The sequence below is a fragment of the Oncorhynchus nerka genome, linkage group LG10 (genome assembly GCF_034236695.1).
Source record: "Oncorhynchus nerka isolate Pitt River linkage group LG10, Oner_Uvic_2.0, whole genome shotgun sequence".
Taxonomy (NCBI): Eukaryota; Metazoa; Chordata; class Actinopteri; order Salmoniformes; family Salmonidae; genus Oncorhynchus; species Oncorhynchus nerka.
The window spans coordinates 35,240,902-35,266,067 of record NC_088405.1 but is presented as its reverse complement, the minus strand read 5'-3'; the positions used below and the strand labels follow the sequence as shown (position 1 = coordinate 35,266,067).

Sequence of the window (25,166 nt, the reverse complement as noted above, 5' to 3'; positions counted from 1 at the left end):
TGGAGGAAGACTGGAGGAAGTCTGGAGGAAGACTGGAGGGATACTGGAGGAAGACTGGAGGGAGACTCGAGGGAGACTGAAGGGGCCCTGAGAAGTATGGCTTTGAGTGTTTCACTTCCGCGCTGTCACTTGCGCTTTGTTGCCTCGGAGTTGTGTCACATGAATAAGGCAGCGTGTGTAAAAGAGCCCTGGCGACTCCGCTCACAGAATTCACAGATGCTTTTTTATGACCCAATTTAAAGGAGGAGGGGATGTTTGACTATGGCTCCCTGCTTGTGCCATCAAACCACTGCAACTTATCCAGAACGCTGCAGCACGTCTGGTGATCAACCTTCCCAAGTTCTCTCATGTCACCCCGCTCCTCCGCACACTCCACTGGCTTCCAGTCTAAGCTCGCATCCACTACAAGACCATAGTGCTTACCTACGGAACAGCAAGAGGAACTGCCCCTCCCTACCTTCAGGATATGCTCAAACCCTACACCCCAAGAGCACTCTGTTCTGCCACCTTTGGCCTCTTGGCCCTCTCTCTCAGCCCAGTCTAAGCTCTTCTCTGTCCTGGCACCTCAGGGGTGGAACCAGTATCACCCTGAAGCTAGGACAGCAGAGTCACTCCCCATCTTCCGAAAACATCTGAAATCCTCTTCATCTTAAATAATCCCACAGCACCCCCCTTCGCACCCCCTGCAGCCTAGCTATGTGATTTGTGTTCCCTGTGAATGGGAGCTGAGCTGTACTTATGAAAATTAGGAAGTCCTGTGGTTTCTCTGATTGTCCAGACCCAAAGGGCACCTTGGAGCATATTTTCTCCTGGAGCAAAGAAAATGTGATTGACTAGAGTGACACCACTGATTGAGCTCTTAAGCGCCATTGTGAAAACCTGTATACCTCTGTGATGCCCAATCAAAGTGAGATTGCAAAGTGAAGTCAACAGAATGATTTTAAATGGTAAGGCATTGATAATTATGCAGAAGGCTGGTTCTATGGAGTACCCTGTATCCCTATGCTGAGATACGGCCTTTGTTGGTTTCTTTCTCATTGGGAGCGGTGTGTGTTGTGTGTGTTGTGTATGAAGGCATCATTCATGGCAAAGCAGCAGAATGTGCCCTTTTCAACCATGCCAGGTGCAAACAACTGGGCTTTCAGCAAGGGCAGAAATACAAGGCAAGACAGCATGGGCTCTGTTTACCATGTCCATCTCTCACAAATCAAATCAAAGTTTACCTTACAGGGAAGTCCTTACTTACAGGCCCTAACCAACAGTGCAATTGTTAAGTAAAAAAAATAGGTATTAGAGAAAAAAATAGGTATTAGAGAAAAAAATAGGTATTAGAGAAAAAAATAGGTATTAGAGTACAAAATAGGTATTAGAGTACAAAATAGGTATTAGAGTAAAAAAAATAGGTATTAGAGCTCCACATTTAGAGCTATGGATGAAGAAACTGGACATTCTACAATGTTTTTAGGCTTGTACATATCAAGGCAGCTGCCTTGATATGACTCTGAAGTGATCAATGGAGATAATGGCGAATGCCAATCTGTAAAACCTTGAATTGTTGTTGTTCTGTTTTGCTTGTATTCAGTGGGTATTGTTGCTATAAACTTTATACACTTTGATAGTGACTGCCAGCAGTCAATCAGTCAGTCAGTCATTCAGTCAGTTAGTCTGTATGTCAATCAGTTAGTCTGCCAGTCAGTCAGTCAGTTTGCCAGTCAGTTAGTCAGCCAGTTTGCCAGACTGTCTGTCAGTCAGTCAGTTAGTCTGCCAGTCTGTCAGTCTGCCAGTCTGCCTGTCAATCAGTTAGTCTGTCTCTCTTGTCCATCAAAGCTCAGGACCTGTCTGTGTGTCAGTATCAGTCCCAGCTCATCGATAGGCAGCCCTCATGAATCCTGACTGACAGGCAGTGTGAGGGCCAGAGAAGAGAGAAGAACAGAGAGGAGCCTAGGCTGCTGATCGATGGGGTAACGATCGCTGAGCCTTATCTTGTCAGTGGTGCCTCAGGGCTGGTTGCAAGGCGCTCCCGGATATCGAGGAGAGAAGGATGCTCGTGAAGGAGGGATATCAAAATGCAGGTGACAGAGGAAGACCGCCTAAAGACCGGAGGAAGACCGGAGAGGCGCTAAGAAGTCCCCTTTCACTTCCGCGCTGTCACTTGCGCTTTGTTGCTTCGGGAGTTGTGTCACATGAATAAGGCAGCGTGTGTAAAAGAGCCCTGGCGACGCCGCTCACAGAATTCACAGATGCTCTTTTATGACCCAATTTACGGAGGAGGGGATGTTTGACTATGATAATGCCTTTTGTCTTCTCATGCTTTGGAATACTAAAAGGGTTCAGGTATCTGAATAGACAGACGGCTCAGGTATTTTGTTGACATGTGGTAGGTAGGAAAATTACATTTACAGTACATGGTCATGGTCTATAAGAGGATGCTTATCATCATCATCATCATGACAGGGTGTAATAGACAGAGCCATATCCTAAATCTCTTGGCAGCTGCCTTGAACTTGTCTCCTGAATTGTAGGCTGAAAGTGATCGTCGTTCGATGGCTGGTGGCTTTGTATCACAGGAGGCTGCTGAGGGGAGGACAGCTCATAATCCCTCTAATCACTCTGACATCAATGCAAATGTAATCAAAAATCGAATCAAACATTTCATGAGAGCCCATGAGCTCATGTTGCACAACATTTCTATAGGCTATGCAATTGCGTGAGAACAGAGTGATGGCCTCTATTAAAAAGAGGAGGATCCCACCAGCTTTCTATAGGCTAGGCCTACTATATTTATTTCTCAACTTTCCTAATAATAAGCACATTGCTTCTCTTTTCAACAGCAGTATTTCTTACCTGGCTGGCTGGCATGAAAATGAACCACGGGAAAAGCGTTGTCCATTCAAGTTGATAGATTACATTTTTCCACTGCCCCTGTTTCGAGACAGGTGCATGATAATGATTCATTCTAAAATCAAAACTAATTTCACACCTATATTAATTAGTATATGTAAAGACAAGATTAAATCAAGAATAGTGTGATGGGTGACAATAGTAGCCTATCACTTGTGAATGATAATATCACTTGTGAATGATAATATCACTTGAATGATAATATCACTTGTGAGTGATGTCCAGCATAAAGCAAGAAACAGAGCATGCTTTTTTGCGTCTTTTTATAATCCTAGTCACACACCTCATGCAGCCTATCCCATAGGCCTATATGTGTTGCTATAGTTTGCATCACAACTAAAGTGGCCAAATAACTTCTTAAAATGAAGCACATTAATCCGCTTTACAAGGGGTGTAGAGCCTAACTGGCATACATACGCATCGCGTATACAATAGGTCAACTTTTGTACTATGGGGGATAGTATATTGACAGAGGCTACTGCTTTTGCTGTTCGTTAGGCCTACTCATCTTGTTGTGTGACGAAAAGTAAATGTGGACAGTTCTTCCAATATCTTCAATATACGCCTCGGAATTGGATAAGGGACGCATGCAGTTGCATTCCCGATGTGTCTGTCTTCACTTGTAGCCTGTGAGAAAGACCACGGAGAGCCATGTGAGTGAGAGGTGCTTCGGAGAGCCATTTGAGAAGGGAATTATCATTATTATATTCAGCCCAAGGGCACAACAGCCACTGGCTGCAAAATGCATGGATTTTTTTAGGGGGCATTATGACCACACAAAGGGGATGTAGCCGGGAAATTCTAGGCATTATCAAGTGCTTGTCAAATTGGGAATGAGAGACTGATGAAGTGTGTGCAGACTGCCTAAAAAACAAAGCAGAGCTCATGCCTTTCATGCAACTTTTTTCAAACCATCATTAGAGTCGCATCAAAACATATAGCCCAACATTTGTATCACAACTAAAGTTACATAAATAGCTGTAAATAAAGCATATAGGACCTGTTTCTTTGTTAACCGCTCAACACAGAATAGCTGCATGTGCCCACTACCTCAAATCGTTTGGAGAAAATATTATTTTTAATTTTATTCAGCTATGTTCAGTTGTATTCTTCATACTATAAAATAATGCCACAAAACTTTAAGCAAATCCTGTCTACTAAATGAACTAGTGTAGCCCACAGCCATATGGCATAGCCAGATCAGGGCCTAACATACAGTAAGGACAACTCATAGTATGCTATTCTGTTCTTCTGAAATAGTCTACATTTTCTTCATTTCCTGTTTTGACCTGTCTAAAATAAATTATGAATGTATTGTGATGGTGTAGCCTATATTACATGGATTTATTAGACCTTTTCAAATGTAGATGTTCCAAAGGTCTGCATCAGTGGCTTGTAGGCTATGAGTGGAAGCTACGTGTTTATGTTGATTACGGTCAATTACTGTGAGACCGGAAGTTATTTGCTTGACAATCACCGGCTGGACAAATTTCATGACCGCAACAGCCCTACCTGAGAGTGGAGATAAGTACTGTAGCCTAGCTATGTGATTTTTGTTCTTTGTGAATGTGAGCTGAGCTGTACTTATACAAATTAGAAAGTCCTGTGGTTTCTCTGATTGTCCAGACCCAAAAGGCACCTTGGAACATATTTTTTCCAGGAGACAAGAAAGCGTGATTGACTAGAGCAGGGATTGGCAACTTTGATGGGGGGCGAGGGCCACAAAAAAACGGAACTCATGAGGGACTGCAGTGGCTCGTGGGTCTGCGTACCCTCATCCATACCCCCACATTGTGAGCAAAACAGAGAAGAGAAAAACATGTACTTGCAATTTCCTGCAATTCTACACATTTTGCCATGAGGTGTAGAGAAAATATTGCCGTTTTAAAGCAAGTTCGCTGCAAATCTACAGATTGTTCCATGGGGCGGAGAGAAGATTTTGCAACTATATAACTTATTTCATGCAGTTCTACACATACTGTAGGGTGTAGGCAAATGTTTGCTGAATTTGAAATGATAGCTGATGATCAGTGGGCCCCATACCAGTCGGTAATTGGACCATGCTTACTACAAGTTTAGATAGCTGGCTGGTGAACTAACTTACTAATCTAAAACATTTTTGTTCACATCGGCCAGTTGAGTGACTGCTGGTGCACAACCAAATTCGAAATTCCACGTTGTATTGTATTGTTATTTTAACACTCAACAGTAAGTAACAAAAAAATAAAAATGGTTTTAGATTGGTCCGCGCTCCCTACTAAAGGGGGCGGGGCATGGGCCGCCAGTTGCCCATCCCTAGACTAGAGTGACACCACAGGCTGACTGAGCTCTCAAGCACCAATGTGAAATGAGATTTCAAAGTGAAGTCAACAGAATGATTTTAAATGGTAAGGCATTGATAATTATGCAGAAGGCTGGTTCTATGGAGTACTCTGAATCCCTATGCTGAGATATGGCCTTTGTTGGTTTCTTTCTCATTGGGAGCGGTGTGTGTTGTGTGTGTTGTGTATGAAGGCATCATTCATGGCAAAGCAGCAGAATGTGCCCTTTTCAACCATGCCAGGTGCAAACAACTGGGCTTTCAGCAAGGGCAGAAATACAAGGCAAGACAGCATGGGCTCTGTTTACCATGTTCATCTCTCACAAATCAAATCAAAGTTTATTTGTCATGTGCGCCAAATGCAACAGGTGTAGGTAGACCTTACAGGGAAGTGCTTACTTACAGGCCCTAACCAACAGTGCAATTGTTACGTAAATAGGTATTAGAGCTCCACATTTAGAGCTATGGACGATGAAACTGGAGATTCTACAATGTTTTTAGGCTTTTACATATCACATTTTGTACTTAAAATTGTTTTCTTTCTGGTTGATATTATAACATAACAAATAGACAGGTCTTCAAGTTGTCCCTGAATTACAGACCATTGAATATAGTTCCCATAGAGAGGGAGAGAGGAGAGGAGAGGAGAGGAGAGGAGAGGAGAGGAGAGGAGAGGAGAGGAGAGGAGAGGAGAGGAGAGGAGAGGAGAGGAGAGGAGAGGAGAGGAGAAAGGGGGAGTGAGAGACAAATGAAAAGAAGTGATTCACATTACGGGCAAAGCACAAGATGAACATTCATCGTTGCTCATCGCACAGTACGTCACTTTTGGCACGGGAGCTGCGGATCCGACAGAAAGAAAATCCGTCTTCCTGAACCTCATTTGACTGGATTCTCCATACTTGAGGCTCCATTATTGTTGATGCACAGTGCTTTAATAGCCACAGAGGAGGAAGTAACCATAGCAGTCTATACGTTTCCCACAGGTCTTCATAACCTATGTCCTGTAGTGTCGAGTCGACTCTGATTCAAAACACTATCAGTGTGATTGTATTACATGAAGTGGAGATAATGGCGAATGCCAATCTGTAAAATCTTTCTTTGTTGTTCTGTTTTGTTTTGTATTCAGTGGGTATAGTTGCTATAAACTTTTTTTGTGACGCAGTCAGTCACTCCATCTATCTGTCTTTCTGTCAGTTAGTGAGGCAGCCTTTCAGTCAGTCAGGAGTACTCAGTCAGTCAGTCAGTTAGTCTGTCTCTCGTGTCCATCAAGGCTCAGGACCTGTCTGTGTGTCAGTCCCAGCTCATCGATAGTCAGCCCTCCTGATTCCTGACTGACAGGCAGTGTGAGGGCCAGTGAAGAGAAGAGCAGAGAGGAGCCTAGGCTGCTGATCAATGGGGGAACGATCGCTAAGCCTTATCTTGTCAACAGCGCCCAGCCCGGGTGCTGGTCGCAAGGCACTCCCGGATGTCGCCGTCGAGCGCCGTTGTGTCAGAGCACCGGGCAGGTGATAAAGGCCGTGAGATTACAGCGAAATGGAGGGGTCAAACAAGGGGCTCCCTTGAGAGACCTCCTCGCCTTGTTTTCTCGTTCTTTCTCTCTGTGTTTTCATATCTTTGTATCTGATTCCTCTCTCCTCAACATGTCAAGCCTGGAGAAAACTCATTAACATTTCCATTACAGATATCTTTCAAATGTCTACTATGTCCTCATACATACATATCAATGATAAAATGACCTGTTGTCTGCATTGAAGAACTGCTCTGGTTTTAAGCGCTGGTTCTAATGCGTGTGTGCGTTTGTGTTTCTCTGGCAGTTTAACTTTGTGGGCCGGATCCTGGGACCACGGGGGCTGACAGCCAAGCAGCTGGAGGCAGAGACAGGATGTAAAATCATGGTGCGCGGGAAGGGCTCCATGAGGGACAAGAAGAAGGTGAGGCGAGCACAAACACACTCACCCACACACACTAACACACACTCTCAGGTACTATAAGCTCCCCCTCACACAACGATTGCAATTTACAAGATAACATCTTATTTGGTTTCCTCTCATTATTGATCATGTCAGCAATTGACCACTTTAATCTATTCGTCTTGGCTCTAATAGTAACACTGGTGGTGTGTTTACATACAGTTTGTGTAAACAGCACTGCATCCTCTATTGGTGTGTCCACTAGTGTGCAAGGCCATCTGAAGACTCAGATATTTCCTCCTATTGGGAAACAACAATCCTTCCCCCAAGCTGCACCGTGGCTCTGAGAGGGGCTGGGCAGGTGTTCAAACATTGTCCTCGACCTCAGATCTGTTGGGCCCAGCAGCATTGGGGCTAGAGGGGCCCTCAGTCCAGCCTGATCCGGTCCCTGAAACGTGACCATGCTGGGGCGGCGTGATCTCCTAACCCTGGCCCCTGTAGGATGTGAGAGGAGCACTTGGAGGGGGTCATCCACACACACACACTTGCGCACCGACACATGGACAAATGCACACACGTGTGCGCATACACACACACACGGACAGTTATTTATTTCCCATCTCGCTCTTTTCAGAGAAAGGTCTGTTTGTGTTTCCAATGTATAAGCAGGGTCCGTCCCTCTATTTGGACAAGTGGTGTTAGTGGAGATGGTGATCTGAGCTGTTCCACAGAGTCCCAGTGGGGGGCACTGGCAGAAAAAAATAAAACAAGTGTCTCTGATATCCCTGTTGTGGTCTCCTGCACTCCTCCACATCTGCTTCAGCTCAGCATCCTGCAGAAACCCAGCTGCTCCAGCTATCTCACCATAACAGAGCTGGAGAGAGGCTCTCTCTCTAGTCTAACCACTATGTTGTTGGTGATGAAATGTATTACAGGGTAAGTCAAACTACTGGTCTTTCTCACGTCGTAAAACACAGTCAATGGCCCCCTCTATCCTTTCTCTGTTGCTCTCTCTCTCTCTCTCTCTCCCTCCCTATCCCTCTCTCTCCCTCCCTTTCCCTCTCTCCCTCCCTCTCCCTCCCTCTCTCCTCTGTGGGCATTGTTGTTGCAGCGGTGATTGGGTTCCATGCCACCTGCACGCAATTGATTAGGTTTCCGAGCAGCACAGAGGCCGGTGTCCTTGTCCTCTGCGTAATGTCTCATGCCGCATATACACTCCTTAAATGAAACAAATGCCTGCCGACACAGATGGGGTCTTGTGGAATGCAGGAGGTAGTGGAAACACAGCACCACCACAGCAGCCAGCCAATAGATAACCAGTGAGAAGCCGCTCTCCCACACTAACTCACACTCAAACAGGGCCTGATGATAACCACAGGATGTGTGTTAGGACTCCTATTATACCATGGCTACTCAAAACCACACCACACAAATGGATCCACCAGGGGCTTCCTCAGTTACGACGGACAAAACGTGCAAATACAGAGCTTTTAATTCTGAGGAGTAGACATCTAGCTATCGTTGGAGAGGTTAGCCCTGAAAGGGGTGGGGGTATGTTTGAGTTAAATGGTGTCACTGTCTATAGCCTTAGAGTTGGCCGGGGTCTCAGCAGCGCTGGGCTGGGATTGGACGAGAGAGCGCCTCGCTGTCTCTCAGTGTGTCCGCCACAGCAGTGTAACACACATTAGCCTGCCTCTGACTCCTCTGTGGATGTTGTCCCCCCCGCACACACACAAAAACACACAAACGGGCCCAAATACACTTTTCCACTATACACGCACATTAACATTCGCTCAGACACGGTCCGTGAAGCAGCATGGTGAGTAAACTAGCTAGGTGTTGTGAGGTGAGAGGATGGAGTGCTGACAGTTTCTGCCTCCCTCTGGTTGACATCCTCATTGTCCTGACAATAGCTGTCAGCCGGACTCTTGTCTTCCAGTGTCCCTGCTCTGCTCGAGGTCTGCTGGCTATTACAGTTACTATGACGGAACGACTGGCTTCACACAGATCTACTGTACTCTAGTCCCAGAACCACACAGCCTACTCTACTCACGCGTAGCTTACAGCTCCCCTTCGCCCGTGTGTGTGCATCTCCCTCTCTCTCTATCTCTCTCTCATTTACTCTCAGTCACGCTCTCTCTCTCTCTCTCTCTCTCTCTCATTTACTCTCAGTCACGTCTCTCTCTCTCTCTCTCTCTCTCTCTCTCTCTCTCTCTCTCATTTACTCTCAGTCACGCTCTCTCTCTCCCTGCCTCTCTCTCTCCCTCTTTCTGAGTTCATATGAGTCTGGGAATTACTTTGCAAGTTGCTCTGTTAAAGCAACGCTGTGCATAGTTTGCGTCAGAGGAGGCTGGAGGGAGGAGTTATAAGAGGACGGGCACATTGTAATGGTGGGAACGGAATAAATGGAATGGTATCAAACACATCGAGCGTAAGGAAGCCACATGTTTGACCCCGTTCCATTAATTCCACTCCAGCCATTACAATGAACCCCTCCTCCCATAGCTCCTCCCACCAACATTCACTGGTTTGTATACATATCAGTGTTGTTGTTTGTTGCATTAGTATTGCCATGTGTCTTCAAGCGACACGACAGTAACTAACCCAGTAACTAACCGTGCAGGCATCAAGCTTACCGGTATGCTCACTGCTTAGCGGTTTGAATGACCTGTGGGTTTAGCGGTTTGAATGACCTGTGGGTTTAGCGGTTTGAATGACCTGTGGGTTTAGCGGTTTGAATGACCTGTGGGTTTAGCGGTTTGAATGACCTGTCGGTTTGAATGACCTGTGGGTTTAGCGGTTTGAATGACCTGTGGGTTTAGCGGTTTGAATGACCTGTGGGTTTAGCGGTTTGAATGACCTGTGGGTTTAGCGGTTTGAATGACCTGTGGGTTTAGCGGTTTGAATGACCTGTGGGTTTAGCGGTTTGATTGACCTGTGGGTTTAGCACGCGGTAAACAACTTCTCTGATAGGAAATAGCCTATATGGCATCAGCATTAGTCAGACACATTTGTTCTATAATGTCTGTCTCGTCCAAAACAGAGTTTTGTACGTGAGTTTATGACTCTCTTGAGGGTTGGGTTTTGATTTCGACAATGCTCACTTGCCCATTAACACGGGATACACAGCTGAGGTGATTGCACTCTGTCCAATCCTACCACAGAACACAGACAGTGAAACAGAGCTGCCCATAAGCACAGCGCATCTGACTCTTTAAACATTTTTTTTTATTTAACCAGGAAGGGCTCATTGAGATTTAAAATCTCTTTTTCAAGAGTGTCCTGGCCAAGTCATTACAAAAATTACAGACAAACAACATGAAAAACGACAAGTAATCTAGTAAAAACCATAGAATTCACAAGAGTATAACAAAATCAAAAACAGCTAATTAAAAACATTGACAGGTCAGGGAATCAGTCTCAAAATCATTCATCAGTGATTTAAAAATACCAATCGGGACAAGTTCTTCCAGTTGAAAAGTATTTTGTAAGGCGTACCAAGACGATGGCGCAGAGTACATAAAAGCCCTTTTACCAAATTCAGTTTGGACATTTGGAACAGTTAGCAGGATAAAGTCCAGCGAACGAAGAGAGTACCCAACACATTCCTGAACAATAAAAATGCCCAAATAAAAAGGTAGTAAAAATGGCTTTGTAAATAAAAGTATACCAGTGCCTGAGCCTACGAGTGACTAGAGAAGGCCAGCCAACCCTGGTATACAAAGTGCAGTGGTGCGTAAGGGTTTTGCAGTTTAAAATAAATCTCAAAGTGCCATGGTAAAGGGTGTCAATTGATCTCAAACACTGACACTGAGCGGAAGCATTCATAAATAAAATATCCCCATAGTCTAGTAAAGGCATAAATGTAGCTGATACTAGCATCCTTCTGGCTTCAAAAGAAAAACAGGCCTTATTCCTAAAATAAAATCCCAATTTCAGTTGACATTTTTTTGTAAGTTGTTGAATATGCAATTTAAAAGAGACGCCGTCATCAATTAAAATTCCAAGATATTTATATGAGTGTCACGGCCGTTGAAAGAAGTAGACCAAAGCGCGGCGTGGTGAGCGTACATATTCCTTTTTATTAGGATGACGCCGACAAAAACAATAAACAATACAAAAACAACCGTGAAGCTTAAGGGCTATGTGCCACAAACAAAGTTAACTACCCACAATCACTGGTGGGGAAAGGGCTGCCTAAGTATGGTTCCCAATCAGAGACAACGATAGACAGCTGTCCCTGATTGAGAACCATACCCGGCCAAAACATAGAAATACAAAATCATAGAAAACAAAAACATAGAATTGCCCACCCCAAATCACACCCTGACCAAACCAAATTGAGATATAAAAAGGCTCTCTAAGGTCAGGGCGTGACAATGACGTTACAACCTCAATCTCCTTGCCCTGACAGGTGAAAGGTTCAGAGGTCTATTTCTTGCTTTGGAAAACACCATTAGTTTAGTTTTGTCAGTATTGAGGATAAGCTTAAATTGACACAAGGTATGTTGAACAGTATAAAAAGCAGTTTGCAAGTTCTGGAAAGCTTTTGTAAGAGATGAGGCACAACAGTAAATAACAGTATCATCAGCAAAAAAATGAAGTTGCGCATTTTGGATATTCTTGTCTAAATCATTTATATAAATAGTGAATAAGATAGGACCAAGTACAGAGCCTTGGGGCACACCATTAAAGACAGACAATTTAACAGACATAAGCCCATCAAATTGAGTGCACTGAGTTCTATCAGACAGATAGTTAGCAAACCATGCAACTGCATGCTCTGAAAGACCTACACTCGACAATCTCTGCCTTAGTATAGCATGATCAACTGTATCAAAAGCCTTAGAGAGATCAATAAAAAGTGAGACACAGTGCTGTTTTTTGTCAAGGGCTTCAGTGATATCATTTAAAACCTTCATGGCTGCTATAATTGTGCTATGCTTCTTCCTGAAGCCCGATTGGTACATTGATCAAATAGAGTTAGTAAATAAAAACTCTTTTAGCAGTTCACTCGCAAGGGTTTCAAGTATTTTCACCAGGGGTGACAGCTTTGAGATTGGCCTATAATTATTTAAAAGAGTTGGATCTCCCCCTTTTAAAAGTGGTAGGACAAATGCTGATTTCCAGATTTTCGGAATTTCACTACATTCCAGGGTTAGATTGAACAGATATGTAAGTGGTTCAGCTATGAAATCAGCTGCCAGATTTAAAAAGCAGGGATCCAAAAGATCAGGACCTGCAGGCTTTCTCTGATCTAAGGATTTCAGGGCTTTATGTACCACCTGCACTGAGAATGGCAAAAAGCTCAAAGTTTGACCAGCTCTCACTGGTTCATCCACACAGGGTTGTACAGAGACAGAGGACACTGAATCAAACAGCCTACCAGATGATGCAAAGTGCTAATTGAAACAATTCAGCATTTCAGTTTTGTCATCTAGAGCAACAGAGTCCTTCAAAACACATGACGGTAATTCATTAACATTACTGTTACCAGACATACACTTAATTAATAGCCTTCCAAAACATTCTAGGGTCATTCAGGTTATCAGTGGTAACAGACATAAAATGTTCAGACTTGGCCTCCCTGAGAAGAAAAGAACACTTGTTTCGTAACTGCCTAAAATCAGCATCCGAACATGATTTCCTTGCTTTAGCTCAGGCTAGATTATGGTCGTGAATAATACAAGACAGCTCAGAAGAAAACCATGGATTATTCCGCCCTTTAACCCTGAACCTGCGGAATGGGGCATGTTTGTTTACTATTTTGAAAAACCATCACGAATGAATTTCCAGGCAGTTTCCACATCAGGGATAAGCTCAATCTTGCTCCAGTCAAAATAAAACAAATCATGAAAGAAAGCCTGCTCATTAAAACACTTCAAATTTATCTTACGAATAAAATGTGGGTTTGTCTTAGGAACCTTAGTATTTTAACAAAAGCAACAGCACAATGGTCACTTACATCATTACAAAAAACACCAATTTATGTGGAACATTTGTCAATATCAAATCAATCAGGGTAGATTTCTCTGTGCATTTAAGATTTGGGCGAGTGGGTGAGTTAATCAACTGGGTAAGATTCATAGAATTACAAAACATTTTTAAATCATCAGACACCGGCTTTAACCAACACCAGTTGAGATCACCAATCAAGATCATTTCACTGTAACTCTGTTTACATAAGACAACACATCGAGCCTTTTTTCAATTAAACCCAGCAAAAACATCAACATTTATTACAGTTTTCTTGAGTAAAGCTTAGATTCATTCTGACAATTTTGAGGAAGTAACACTGGCTTTGTTCCTATGGTGTCTCATGGGGGACAAACAGCAGTAAATGCCACCTTGAACCACACCCCCAAGACCGACATCTTTTTTTCTTAGTGAGCAACAGAGAAACATGGAATCGGTATGTTCAGTTTCTCTTTAAAGTCTCCTTAATTACCGTCTCCTCTTAGCAGATATTCTGCCATGCAGCAGTACAGTGGCTCACAGGGGACACAAGCCGAGTTTGTTTGAGCTTTAGTGAGGATGAAAAGAAATGCTTTGTGTGGTTTGCCTTTCCTTAGAGAAGTACCCTGCTGTGTACACTTCCTAAAATGTGCACTAACCTTTATCTGTCAACAAAATTTGAATGAGCCAACTGTGTTTGCGTTGGTGTACAAATGTGTGTTTGCGTTGGTGTACATTCTGTATGTGTGTGTGTTTGTGTACTTTCTGAGTGTGTGTGCGTGCATGTGTGTGTGTGTTGTGTGTGTGTGTTTGTCAGGGAGAACAGGACAGAATTCTGATTCTGTGCTGGGATGATGCAAAGGAGAGTGCTGTAACAAAAGAAATAGCCTAACCCTAATATCTGGTTCCCCCTAAATATTTTAACAAGGAGCCTTGATGTGACGGGGCTTTTACACAATCAAAAAGATGTCAGGGAACAGCACATTCTCAGTCTTCTAGCTCTATAACCTCCAACTGTGTGTGTGTGTGTGCATGTGTGTGTGTGTTGTGTGTGTGTGTTTGTCAGGGAGAACGAGAAAGAGAGAGCAGGTGGTCTCAAACTCTTCTTCATACCATGGCCAGTGTATAGTGTATCATGTGCCGAAATATGTTCAGCCTTTAAAGGCTTTCAACAGTAGTGGATTGAACCAACCTGACTGAACCATGTATCCTGAGGGTACCCAGTTAGCACATAACGTTCTGAAAACCATATGTTTCTTAGAGCTTAGTGAGAGTGTGGTTATCCTATGGCTATTTTGCACAAAACCTTCCCACACCTTTCTGGGAATGGTGCAGGATAGTTGCTTGGCTTTGGAACATTCTCAGCACATTTAAGGAACTTGACAAATAAAAATGTCTTGGTATTTCAAACATGGTTACATTTAATTTATATGTTCTTTGAACGTTCTCCAACTGGTTTGGCATTGGGAATGTGCATGCACTCTGCTCGGGAAGGCCTTACCGCGCTGCTATACATTCAGAGCCAGCTCCGAGAGAGAGAGAAGATTATCGGTTTGAATCTCAGTGATGCTGTGTCACAATAAAAAAATAAATGTGTTTGCATGATTAATGCCTAAGGAAATGAATTTCCATGTGTCCTATCTGTGCTTGGAGTAAAAAAAAAGTTAACCCAAAATAAGATAGCAGTGTTATTAAAAGTCTTATTGAAACAAACAGTGAACTGAAAGTTTCAAATAACCCATCATTCCCATCTCCAGAGCGTTAGTAAAACCTTGCAGGAAACCTTCCAGGATCCAGAGTTAAACATTCTCAGAAACTCCTTGCAACCTAAAAAGAAATGTTCCTAGAACAGGTGAAATGTTCACTTATCTCAGAACGTTTAAAAAACGTTCTGTTTTACCGGTCGGAAAATGTATGGCTTCGTTTCCACAACCAATGTGAAACCAAAAACATACGTTCCCACAACTCCCAAGGAACCAAAAGCTCTAGCTGGGTACATTCCCCTGCTTTTGGACTTTAAATCCCCTGCCTTTAATCCATTGACACTGACATGATGAACCCACTCACTGTTGATCTCTCTTCTCTCTTCTCTGCCCTCACTTTCACTGACTATTACAGAAGCTGTCAGTCACTACAATATCTCCCAACTTTGATCCCGAGTGGAGGTGTTCACCTTGATAAACCTTTCTGTAGAGTAAACTCCCCCATCCCCGCTCTGATACTACAGGTGGTACGGCCCGAGACCTCCTTTACATCTCATTACTCCACAGTGGCTCACAGAGGGAAAGAAGTTATTAGGAACGGTGCCAAGAAGAGATAAGGAATGGAATGACGTTTTGCTGTTCACATGCCAGTGCCCAAATGCACAAACATATAAGGTCATAATGCAGACTCACACAGGTGCACGCACACACAGGCATTAGCATACAAATACGCACATACACACACACACACACACACACACACACACACACATGCACAAACTGCCTTTCTAGAACTAGGACTAATAGGTTTGATATACCTTCCAACCGACCATCCTAAGGACCCTGTAGCACTCTCTTTAAGTTTCCATAGTCCCACTCCCACCACCCTCCTCAGTTCCCTCTGTCTCTGCTCTACCCAATTAGTCTTGCTGTGTGCTGTCATATTGGCCCGGCTCCTGTGTTCTCCCGCACTGTTCCTTTGTGGGGCCGACTGACTCTTCTTCAGAGAGGCGTTATTGCCTGAGTGAGGATTACAAAAGAGCTGGCCCATGGATTTATGGTGGTTGATTATGGCCCAGGTCTGTGGCAGTGGCGAACGAGAGTCGAGAGACAGGAAGGGGGAGAGAGTGAGAAAGAGAGAGAGAGAGGGGTCAGAGAGAGATAAACATGGAAGGGTCACACAGCTGGACAAGCAGTCATTTAAAAGGGCCGAGGGAACATAACCTTGACTCCCGACATGTCATGTTGTTCCGTACTGAAGGGCAGTGGGCAGTGGTAGTGGGTGTGTGTACTTGCATTTGTGTGTGTGTGTGTTTAGCTGAATCTTCAGATGACTCCAGATGTAGCCTGTGTCAGAGCCAACCCCAGCACACTTCCACACACACACACATCCACATCCACACACACACATCCGTCCACCCCTCTGAACCTCTTCTGGGGGTGTTGCTCTGGCTTTTCCTGGGTGTTATTGATGGTGTGTTAGTGGGTGGGCTGGCTGGTCTTCGACAGCTAGATGCAGGGGATCCAATTGTTTTGTTTGTCATGAAAAATGTAACGCAAGATAAATCAAGTCAGGAAGAAAGTAGAGAGAAGTCATATTAATATCGTTGTTTGTACTGTGTATTTGCTCGTGGTTGAGATGGATTCCTAGATAATCTCATGTATTATCTGTCATTGATGTTTAGTTGGGTGTTCGTGCTGGTGTTTGGAACTGTGATCATACGAGCCGTCGTTATCTTTGGAGTGCATTGGAAATGACTACAAATGGCAGTAGCGGCCGGACAGCAGTGAAAAAAAGGCTCACCTCCCCATGGTCTCTCTGACAACACCTTATCCCCGTCATCAAATGATCAGACAAACTCAAATAAACAGACAATTTAAAATAAGTGCTTTTCAGATAAAGGCATTGGAATCCTAAATCACTGCTCTGCTGAAAATACGCGGACAGTGGGAGAACAATCACAGACCGCAAGCCATCAATTTCCCATTTGCAACTAGAGTGAGAAGAAATATTTGTTTATGTATACCTTTGTTGTCTTAATCAGATTTAGATTTTTCATTTGGGGAGCCATGAGGAGGAAAACACCAAATATGAGAAGGGAGGAGGAGGAGATGAGTGAATATTTTACCAGGCTTCTTTTTCTTGTGACAAAGTCAATTAGAGGATGTGTCTTTCATCTTTTCTCCTCCACATCTCTTTATTCCCCTGTTTAAAAGGTGGCAGATGAAAGGAGAATGGCTTTTATTGCCGCGCAGCCCCACCCCTGCCTGAACAAAACTCCCTTATTTAAATGGGGTCATCTTTGATTCACATGTCATGTAAAGCAAAGCATTCCGGCATTTATTCAAATAATATGGAGATTTGTAGCATGCACAATAGCACTGTTGAAGCTGGGACACTTGAAAAGAAACTAGGGGGTGTCAGGTTCACACTCGTTATTTTATAGAAAAATGTTATCGAAACACAAGTGACTTGTTCATGTACTTTTACCGCAATTCCGTACTCCAAACACAGGAGGTTGGTGGCGCCTTAATTGGGGAGGACGGGCTCATAGTAATGGCTGGAACAGAATAGGTGGAATGTTAATCCAACTCATCAAACACATGATTTCCAGGTGTTTGATGCCATTCCATACACTCCATTCCAGACATTATTATGAGCTGTCCTCCTCTCACCAGCCTCATGTGACAAAATATCCTAGTCCAAATAATGGAGTCCAAATTCCACTTTCCTGAACATCAATCACTTCTTTACTAACTAGATCAGATCTTAAAATCAATTAACAATCTATACAATCTGATTAACAAACCACATCTATTTTCTTTGTTCCCGCCAGCTCACACACTGTGCACGGTGAGTCTCACACACCAGACACACTGTCTGTTTCAGCCTAAAGGCTTCATTCCAGTTCAACAGAAACAACCCTGATCTGAGGTTGCCTGTACGCAGTCTCTCTCTCTCTCTCCTCTCTCTCTCCTCTCTCTCCTCTCTCTCTCTCTTCTCTCTCTCTCTCTCTCTCTCTGGGATAGGTATACAAGCCTCTTTGTAGAGGAACGCCACCTTTGATGTCATGTAGTGTGCGTCCTGTCTTCCACTGCGGTGTCATGGGTTTAGGCAGATCAAAGTGGAGTCTGTTCGGATATGCTGTGTTTTTGTTTGTTTGCCGTGTGTTTTTCTCTCTCTCTCTCTCCGTTGTTCAGTAATGGGGGATTGTTGTTTGTTCTGTAGTTCTGGGTTGGTGAGGAAGCAGAGAGCGACATGTCGGCGTTGTATTATGCTGTCTTATTCCCATCACTCTCAACACGTTCCATGCTAATATTGAGGCTGGAATTGAATGAAACCCACTCACACACTTGTCATTCTAAAAGCTGGAAGCATGTTTATGTGATGGGAGTCTACCTAGTTAGTACTGGTGGTAATCAAACAACGTTGTGGTTTTCGTTGACCAGAGGAAAAGAGCTGCTGCGTTATTAACAACAATTCAGGTTGTATCGTGTCGAGCCCTGTTAGAGAGTGGAGAGAAGCTACGTCAAAGGCACCAGGGGACTTTGCTTAACCTCCTGTCTGTCTATAGTTCAGACCATTGTTTGACCTAGACAGCAGCGTTTCGACTCTCACGTGGAGGCACTGAAGTAACGCGGGCTATTTTTTTTTGCCTCATTTTGAACAGATTAGCTACGGCATATTGAATAAGTGAAAGAGGGAAACCGTTACGCTCTCAGTGAGGTCTGAGGAATGTGGGGATTTCAACAAGTCCATAGAGCTTTGACATGGCTCCCTTTGAGAGCTCCTCTCTTCTGGCAGTGACACGTTGACCATACCTATAGAGAACATGTTTTGGAGTAACACTTTACTTGACACGCAGTGTCATAACACGGTCATAGCCGTGTCATAATATGTCATAACAACTCACCGAACTTGTCACGGACACTCTTACTGACAGTTGTGGCTGCTTTGTGTTGTGTGTTGTTGTCTCTACCTTCTTGCCCTTTGTGCTGTTGACTGTGCCCGATAATGTTTGTACCATGTCTTGTGCTGCTACCATGTTGTGCTGCTACCATGTTGTTGTCATGTGGTGTTGCTACCATGCTGTGTTGTCATGTGTTGCTGCCTTCCTATGTTGTTGTCTTAGGTCTCTCTTTATGTAGTGTAGTGTTGTCTCTTTTGTCATGGTTGTGTGTTTTGTCCGATATTTATGTCATTTATATATTTTTTTAACCCCAGCCCCCGTCCCATAACACTGACCCATACATTTAGACCTGTTGCCACATATATTGTGTTATTTTATGGCTGGTTATGACACCTACATAAGAGTGTCAAAACCCACATTTATTGACATGTGTTTTTGTCTTAAGTCCTTTGTTGTTGTAATGAATTCTTTACAGTTTTTTTCAATAATATTTTAAAGAACTTGTAGAACATACACTTTATGACACTGTCGAGAAGCATCATGACCATCCTGATCATATAAGCCAGATAGACCAATCGCGTACATGCCCTTATGTCGGTCATCAGTCACAAAGATGGTGTCTTGTCCTGCTGCTAAATATGCTCCTGCATTCATCCCAGTCATCCGAAACAGAGCATTGGGGCAGGTGCATGTCTCACATCATTGTGTGCACAATTACAATGATAATTGAATATGGTCAATGTCAGAAATGTTTTAAATAACATAAACATACTGTTGACAAGTAGGCTATGGTGTAATGGAATATTTTGCCTTGTTTTGTGGGTTTTGACACTCTTATGTGGGTGTCATAACAGCCATAAAAGAACACAATATATGTCACAACAGGTGTAAATATGTCATGACAGTGTTATGACATATTATGACCGTGTCATAAAGGGTTATGATGCTGTGTGTTAAGTGAAGTGTTACCCAATTTTGTATTATGTTATCATTTGAAGGGGGCAAATTACACATACATTAACCATTTATCGTTGATCATATTTAAAAAATATATATATATATATTATTGAACCTTTATTTAACCAGGCAAGTCAGTTAAGAACAAATTCTTATTTTATAATGACGGCCTACACCGGCCAAACCCTCCCCTAAACCGGACGACACAGGGCCAATTGTGCGCTGCCCTATGGGACTCCCGATTACAGCCGGTTGTGATACAGCCCGGGATCGAACCAGGGTCTGTAGTGACGCCTCTAGCAGTGAGATGCAGTGCCTTAGACCGCTGCGCCACTCGGGAGCTATATTTGACCATTGATCGTCATCAAAACACATATACTGAGTGTACAAAACAATAGGAGCACCTGCTCTTTCCATGACATAGACTGACCAGGTGAAAGTTATGATCCCTTATTGATGTCACCTGTTAAAACCACTTCAATCAGTGTAGATGAAGGGGAGGAGACAGGTCAAAGAAGGATTTTTATGCCTTGAGACAATTGAGACATGGATTGTGTGTGTGCCATTCAGAAGGTGAATGGGCAAGACAAAAGATTGAAGTGCCTTTGAACGTAGTGTGGTAGTAGGTACCAGGCGCACCGGTTTGAGTTTGTCAAGAACTGCAAAGCTGCTGGGTTTTTCACTCTCAACAGCTTTCCCGTGTGTATCAAGAATGATCAACCATTCAAAGGACATCCAGAAAACATTTTTGTATTATTATCATTTTTACTCTTTTTTTCTCCCCTATTTCCTGTTATCCAATTGGTAGTTACAGTTTTGTCCTATTGCTGCAACTTCCATACGGACTCTGGAGAGGCGAAGGTCGAGAGCCATGCGTCCTCCGAAACACTACCCTGCCAAGCCGCACTGCCTGCTTAACCCGGAAGCCAGTCGCACTAATGTGTTGGAAGAAACACTGTCCAACTGGCGACCGTGTCAGCGTGGATGCGCTAGAGCGCGATGGGACAAGGACATCCTGGCAGGCCACACCCTCCCTAATCCGGACGACGCTGGGCCTTGCCTCATGGTCTCCCGGTCGCGGCCGGCTGTGACACAGCCTGGGATTGAACCCGGTTCTGTAGTGATGCTTCAAGCACTCAGGAGGCCCTATCCAGCCAACTTGACACAACTGTGGGAAGCACTGGTGTCAACATGGGCCAACATCCCTGTAGAACGCTTTCGACACCTTGTAGAGTCCATGCCCTGATGAATTGAGGCTGTTCTGGGGGAAAAAGGGGGTGCAACTTAATATTAGGAAGATACTCCTAATGTTTTGTACACTCAGGGCATGCCACACTGAACAGAAATATAAACGCAACATGCAACAATTATATTTTTTTTTACTGAGTTACAGTTCATATAAGGAAATCAGTCAATTTAAATAAATGAATAAGTCCCTAATCTATGGATTTCACATGACTGGGAATACAGATATGCATTTGTGGATCTCAGATACCTTAAAAAAAAAAGGAGATGCAAAACTGCACATTTTAGAGTGGCCTTTTATTGTCCCCAGCACAAGGTGCACCTGAGTAATGATCATGCTGTTTAACCAGCTTCTTGATTTGCCAAATCTGTCAAGTGGATTGATTATCTTGGCAAAGGAGAAATGCTCACTAACAGGGATGTTAACAAATTTGTGCACAAAAATTCTGGAATCTTTTATTTCAACACATGAAACATGGGACCAACACTTTACATGTCGCGTTTATATTTTTATTCAGTATATTTCCCAGACACTCCTGAACTAAAAAGCTCTACTCCATTGAGAATGTTTTTAGTCCTTGACTAGGCTTAATCTGTGTCTGGGTAACCGGCCCATGAAATACAGCCTTTGGACTTGTTTTTAACTCTTCCCCCCCCCCCCCCCCCCCCCCCTTCTTTCAGGAGGAGCAGAACCGAGGAAAGCCCAACTGGGAGCACCTCAATGAGGACCTGCATGTCCTGATCACGGTGGAGGACGCTCAGAACCGCGCTGAGATCAAGCTGAAGAGGGCCGTGGAGGAGGTCAACAAACTACTGGTGCCTGCGGTGAGTCAGTGGCCCCGTGTCACTTCCTGTCGCCGAGGGCCTGTGATGCATGGCTCAGAAGAAAGCTCTCAGAAATGTCACCAATCAGATGTGTTTATTTAAAGAGCTGAAATTGATGTCATGTGTATTATTATATTGAGGAAGCAAATATCAAGTGGTGAAAATGGATTGGTTGTAGTTCACTCTAGATTGTATTTCTGTGCTAAAAGAGTCACGTGCAAGATGATGTGCCATAATGTGCGTGTGTGCGCATGCAAAAATGGTCATCACTCTTGCAGTGAAATGATGTATTAGCCAACAGCTTAATATTAGAATTTCATTCAAATCAGCTGAGCGTTATAGAATCAGCACAAACGCAATTGCCCTTTAAAACGAATTACCGCTGATTGCACATTCAAGTAGTCAGCTTTTATGTCAGTTGCTAAAGCTATACGACTATATTTATATCCTCCAAAAAAACATACAGCCTGTTTCTTTGACAGAGAAATCAATACCAAAGACGTCCATGTGTTTGTGTGTGCGTGCGTGCACGGCGGCTTGCATGTGAGCGGGCGCGAGAGAGAGAGTTTTTTGCTGATCCTCCACATGTTCTCCCTTTCATTTCCTTGGTGTCACTTGATGAACAGGAAGTGAGAGTTTCCATCATAGTGAGAAAGGGGATGTTTAGGAAGGAACCTGCAGGATGGTGTCATCGTCTCAGTCTGCTGGAGGGACTATTTTCAGTTCTTAAAGCATTGTTGACTTAAAGGATAAAAACGGCCTTTTGGTCAAATAAACCCAAAGGACTAAGGGTTGAAATAGCACATGAGATTCACCACCGATGGACTCTAGTTATGCGTGTGTACGCACAGACTGAAATGACCTACAGAACGGGTGTGTGAGGGAATGAATGACCATGAAATAGTGTTGAAAGAGGATCGTGGGTGAATAAGTCGTTCACTCTTGGAGGAATCTTTGTATCATATTACATGTGTCCTTCATTGATACATTACACCCCAGCATAGATGAATGGCCGTGCTGGATTTCCATGTGTTAGCCTACAGTTAGCATGATGTCGCCGAGTTTAGCCGGCCCATGTCTCCCAACCCATCTGTTGAAGATGTTTCTGGGAAGTAAAAAGTTGGCTCCTCTTCTGTGTCTGTCAGGAGTCTATTTGGGACAGCGTGACATTGGAGGGCCTCCGTCAGATCACGTGATTGGCTGGCAAGGTCCTATGGGGTCATAGGTGCTCTCTAGGTTATGCTGTCATACACAGACTCTGACAGGCTGCTAACACAGAAAGCATGACCAGTGTAGCTGGTCCTCATTGATCAAATTACCGCTCGTAAATGAATGACGAACACAAGACGAGTAAGGTCAGGCATCTGAGGAACCTGGATGGGAGTCAAGGTAGGTGGGAGTGTGATTTTGTATTTACTGTACGTAGGTTTGAGCTGTAGATGTTAGTTGGAAGCAGGGCTGTTTTGGGTGGGAATGACTCACTCACTGGCTAACGAGGAACAGATTAGGAAATGACGTGATCAGCATCCCACCACAGGGCCATAGCAGTCACACGTATACACACCCTGTTAATGGTAGATATAGGACTACAACTGCTAGGAGAGTTTTGATTTGTAGTTTTAAGTGTGTTGTTGCTTGTCAGTGAAAGTTTTCAAACCACAGATTTCAGGATGTTTGTTTCTCAAGAACAGGAAGCCTTCAAGCGCTGTTCCAGGCGTTGCTCTGACGAGGATAGGCAACATATTGACATTTGTTTGATGGCAAACGTTTTAAAAGACTGTGAAGTGATGAGGCATATCTGCTGCTTTGCCTTGGTACTAGGGCTTCGCCAGCTTTATTAGCTAATAAAGGGATGCCACTCTCCCTTGGGCCTCAGGCTTCCACCAACAACAGACGTTAATGTTCCGGCTATCAGAGTAGAGATACCAGCATCCTAAAGGTAAAACCACTGTAAAACAACAGTCTCTGTTGTCCCCACTGCTCCAAAACCCACCCACATGACAGTATCTCTCTCTCCTTCCCTCTCCCTCTACCATCTCCTCTCTCCCCTTTCTCCTCTCATCTAGCCCCCCCCCCCCCCTTCCACCCCTCCTCTCCCCTCGAGCATCTCCTCTCTCCCACACTCCCATCCTCTCCCCCTAACCCCCCTCTGAGTGGCCAGTGTGATCCTATGGATAGAGCCTGGCCGGGAGGCAGCGTGTGTGAGTGAAGGAGTGAACCCAACAACCCTGTGTATACAATCCATTAACGGGACCAGCGTTTGCCTCCAGGGGCTTGTCGCAAACAAAGAAAATAAAGAAGGGGATGTGTTTTTCCCACTGTTTGTGTAAAGATAACAGCCGGCAGCTTTTCCTCTCCAACTCTCCTAAAGAGCTCCTTAATCCCCGCAGACATTTACATACAGATTGAACACGTCGGTTGACGTTCAATCTGCCAGTTCTGCTCCGTCGTCGGTTGGGCAGTGGAGTGACACAGGTTGCTGGGAGTTTTCTATCTCTAGACATATAGGATAGATGCCTGCCGTGGTGCATAGCAATGCACGTATAGGATAGAATGACATTAGCACGCTGGTTGGTGGTACAGTTGTATGAATCGGGTGAGCTGTCAGTTGTGGTTCACATTTAGTACCTTCCAGGTTCAGATGCATACATGATGCATACACTCATGAACGACATCCAGCTGCAAATAGCTTGCAATCACATCACCTACATAGCAATCACATCACCTACATAGCAATCACATCACCTTCATAGCAATCACATCACCTACATAGCAATCACATCACCTACATAGCAATCACATCACCTACATAGCAATCACATCACCTACATAGCAATCACATCACCTTCATAGCAATCACATCACCTACATAGCAATCACATCACCTACATAGCAATCACATCACCTTCATAGCAATCACATCACCTTCATAGCAATCACATCACCTACATAGCAATCACATCACCTACATAGCAATCACATCACCTTCATAGCAATCACATCACCTACATAGCAATCACATCACCTACATAGCAATCACATCACCTACATAGCAATCACATCACCTACATAGCAATCACATCACCTTCATAGCAATCACATCACCTACATAGCAATCACATCACCTACATAGCAATCACATCACCTACATAGCAATCACATCACCTACTAAGAACCATAAAAACTGGAAATCTCTACGCTGAGAACATTATCATAATCATTATCATCAGCGGTAGCAGTGCCTGTGTGCTTGCAGCGTTCAGTGACCAGCAACCGTGCCAAAAGCAATTATCATCACTGGCATTGTAGCATGAGTAAGACCAGTCCCCTGTGTGACTATGCCGACTGTCTGGCTGTACTACTCCCTCTGCAATCGTCAGTTTGCCACTGAGCCATACAAAATGAGGGGGACATAATCATTTGCGTGTGTAAATGTGTG

General features: G+C 43.9%; 1 protein-coding gene across 3 annotated transcripts in view; it reads left to right on the top strand.

The window, feature by feature from the left end:
* The window catches only part of LOC115135228 (KH domain-containing RNA-binding protein QKI), a 109,273-nt gene that overhangs the window by 52,915 nt on the left and 31,192 nt on the right, over nucleotides 1-25,166 (top strand). For all 3 annotated transcript variants that reach the window (XM_029669697.2, XM_029669696.2, XM_029669695.2), the window contains exons 3-4: nucleotides 7,036-7,152; nucleotides 21,584-21,727. In XM_029669697.2, the coding sequence (XP_029525557.1) occupies nucleotides 7,036-7,152; nucleotides 21,584-21,727 (261 nt within the window). The remainder of the gene's footprint in view (nucleotides 1-7,035; nucleotides 7,153-21,583; nucleotides 21,728-25,166) is intronic.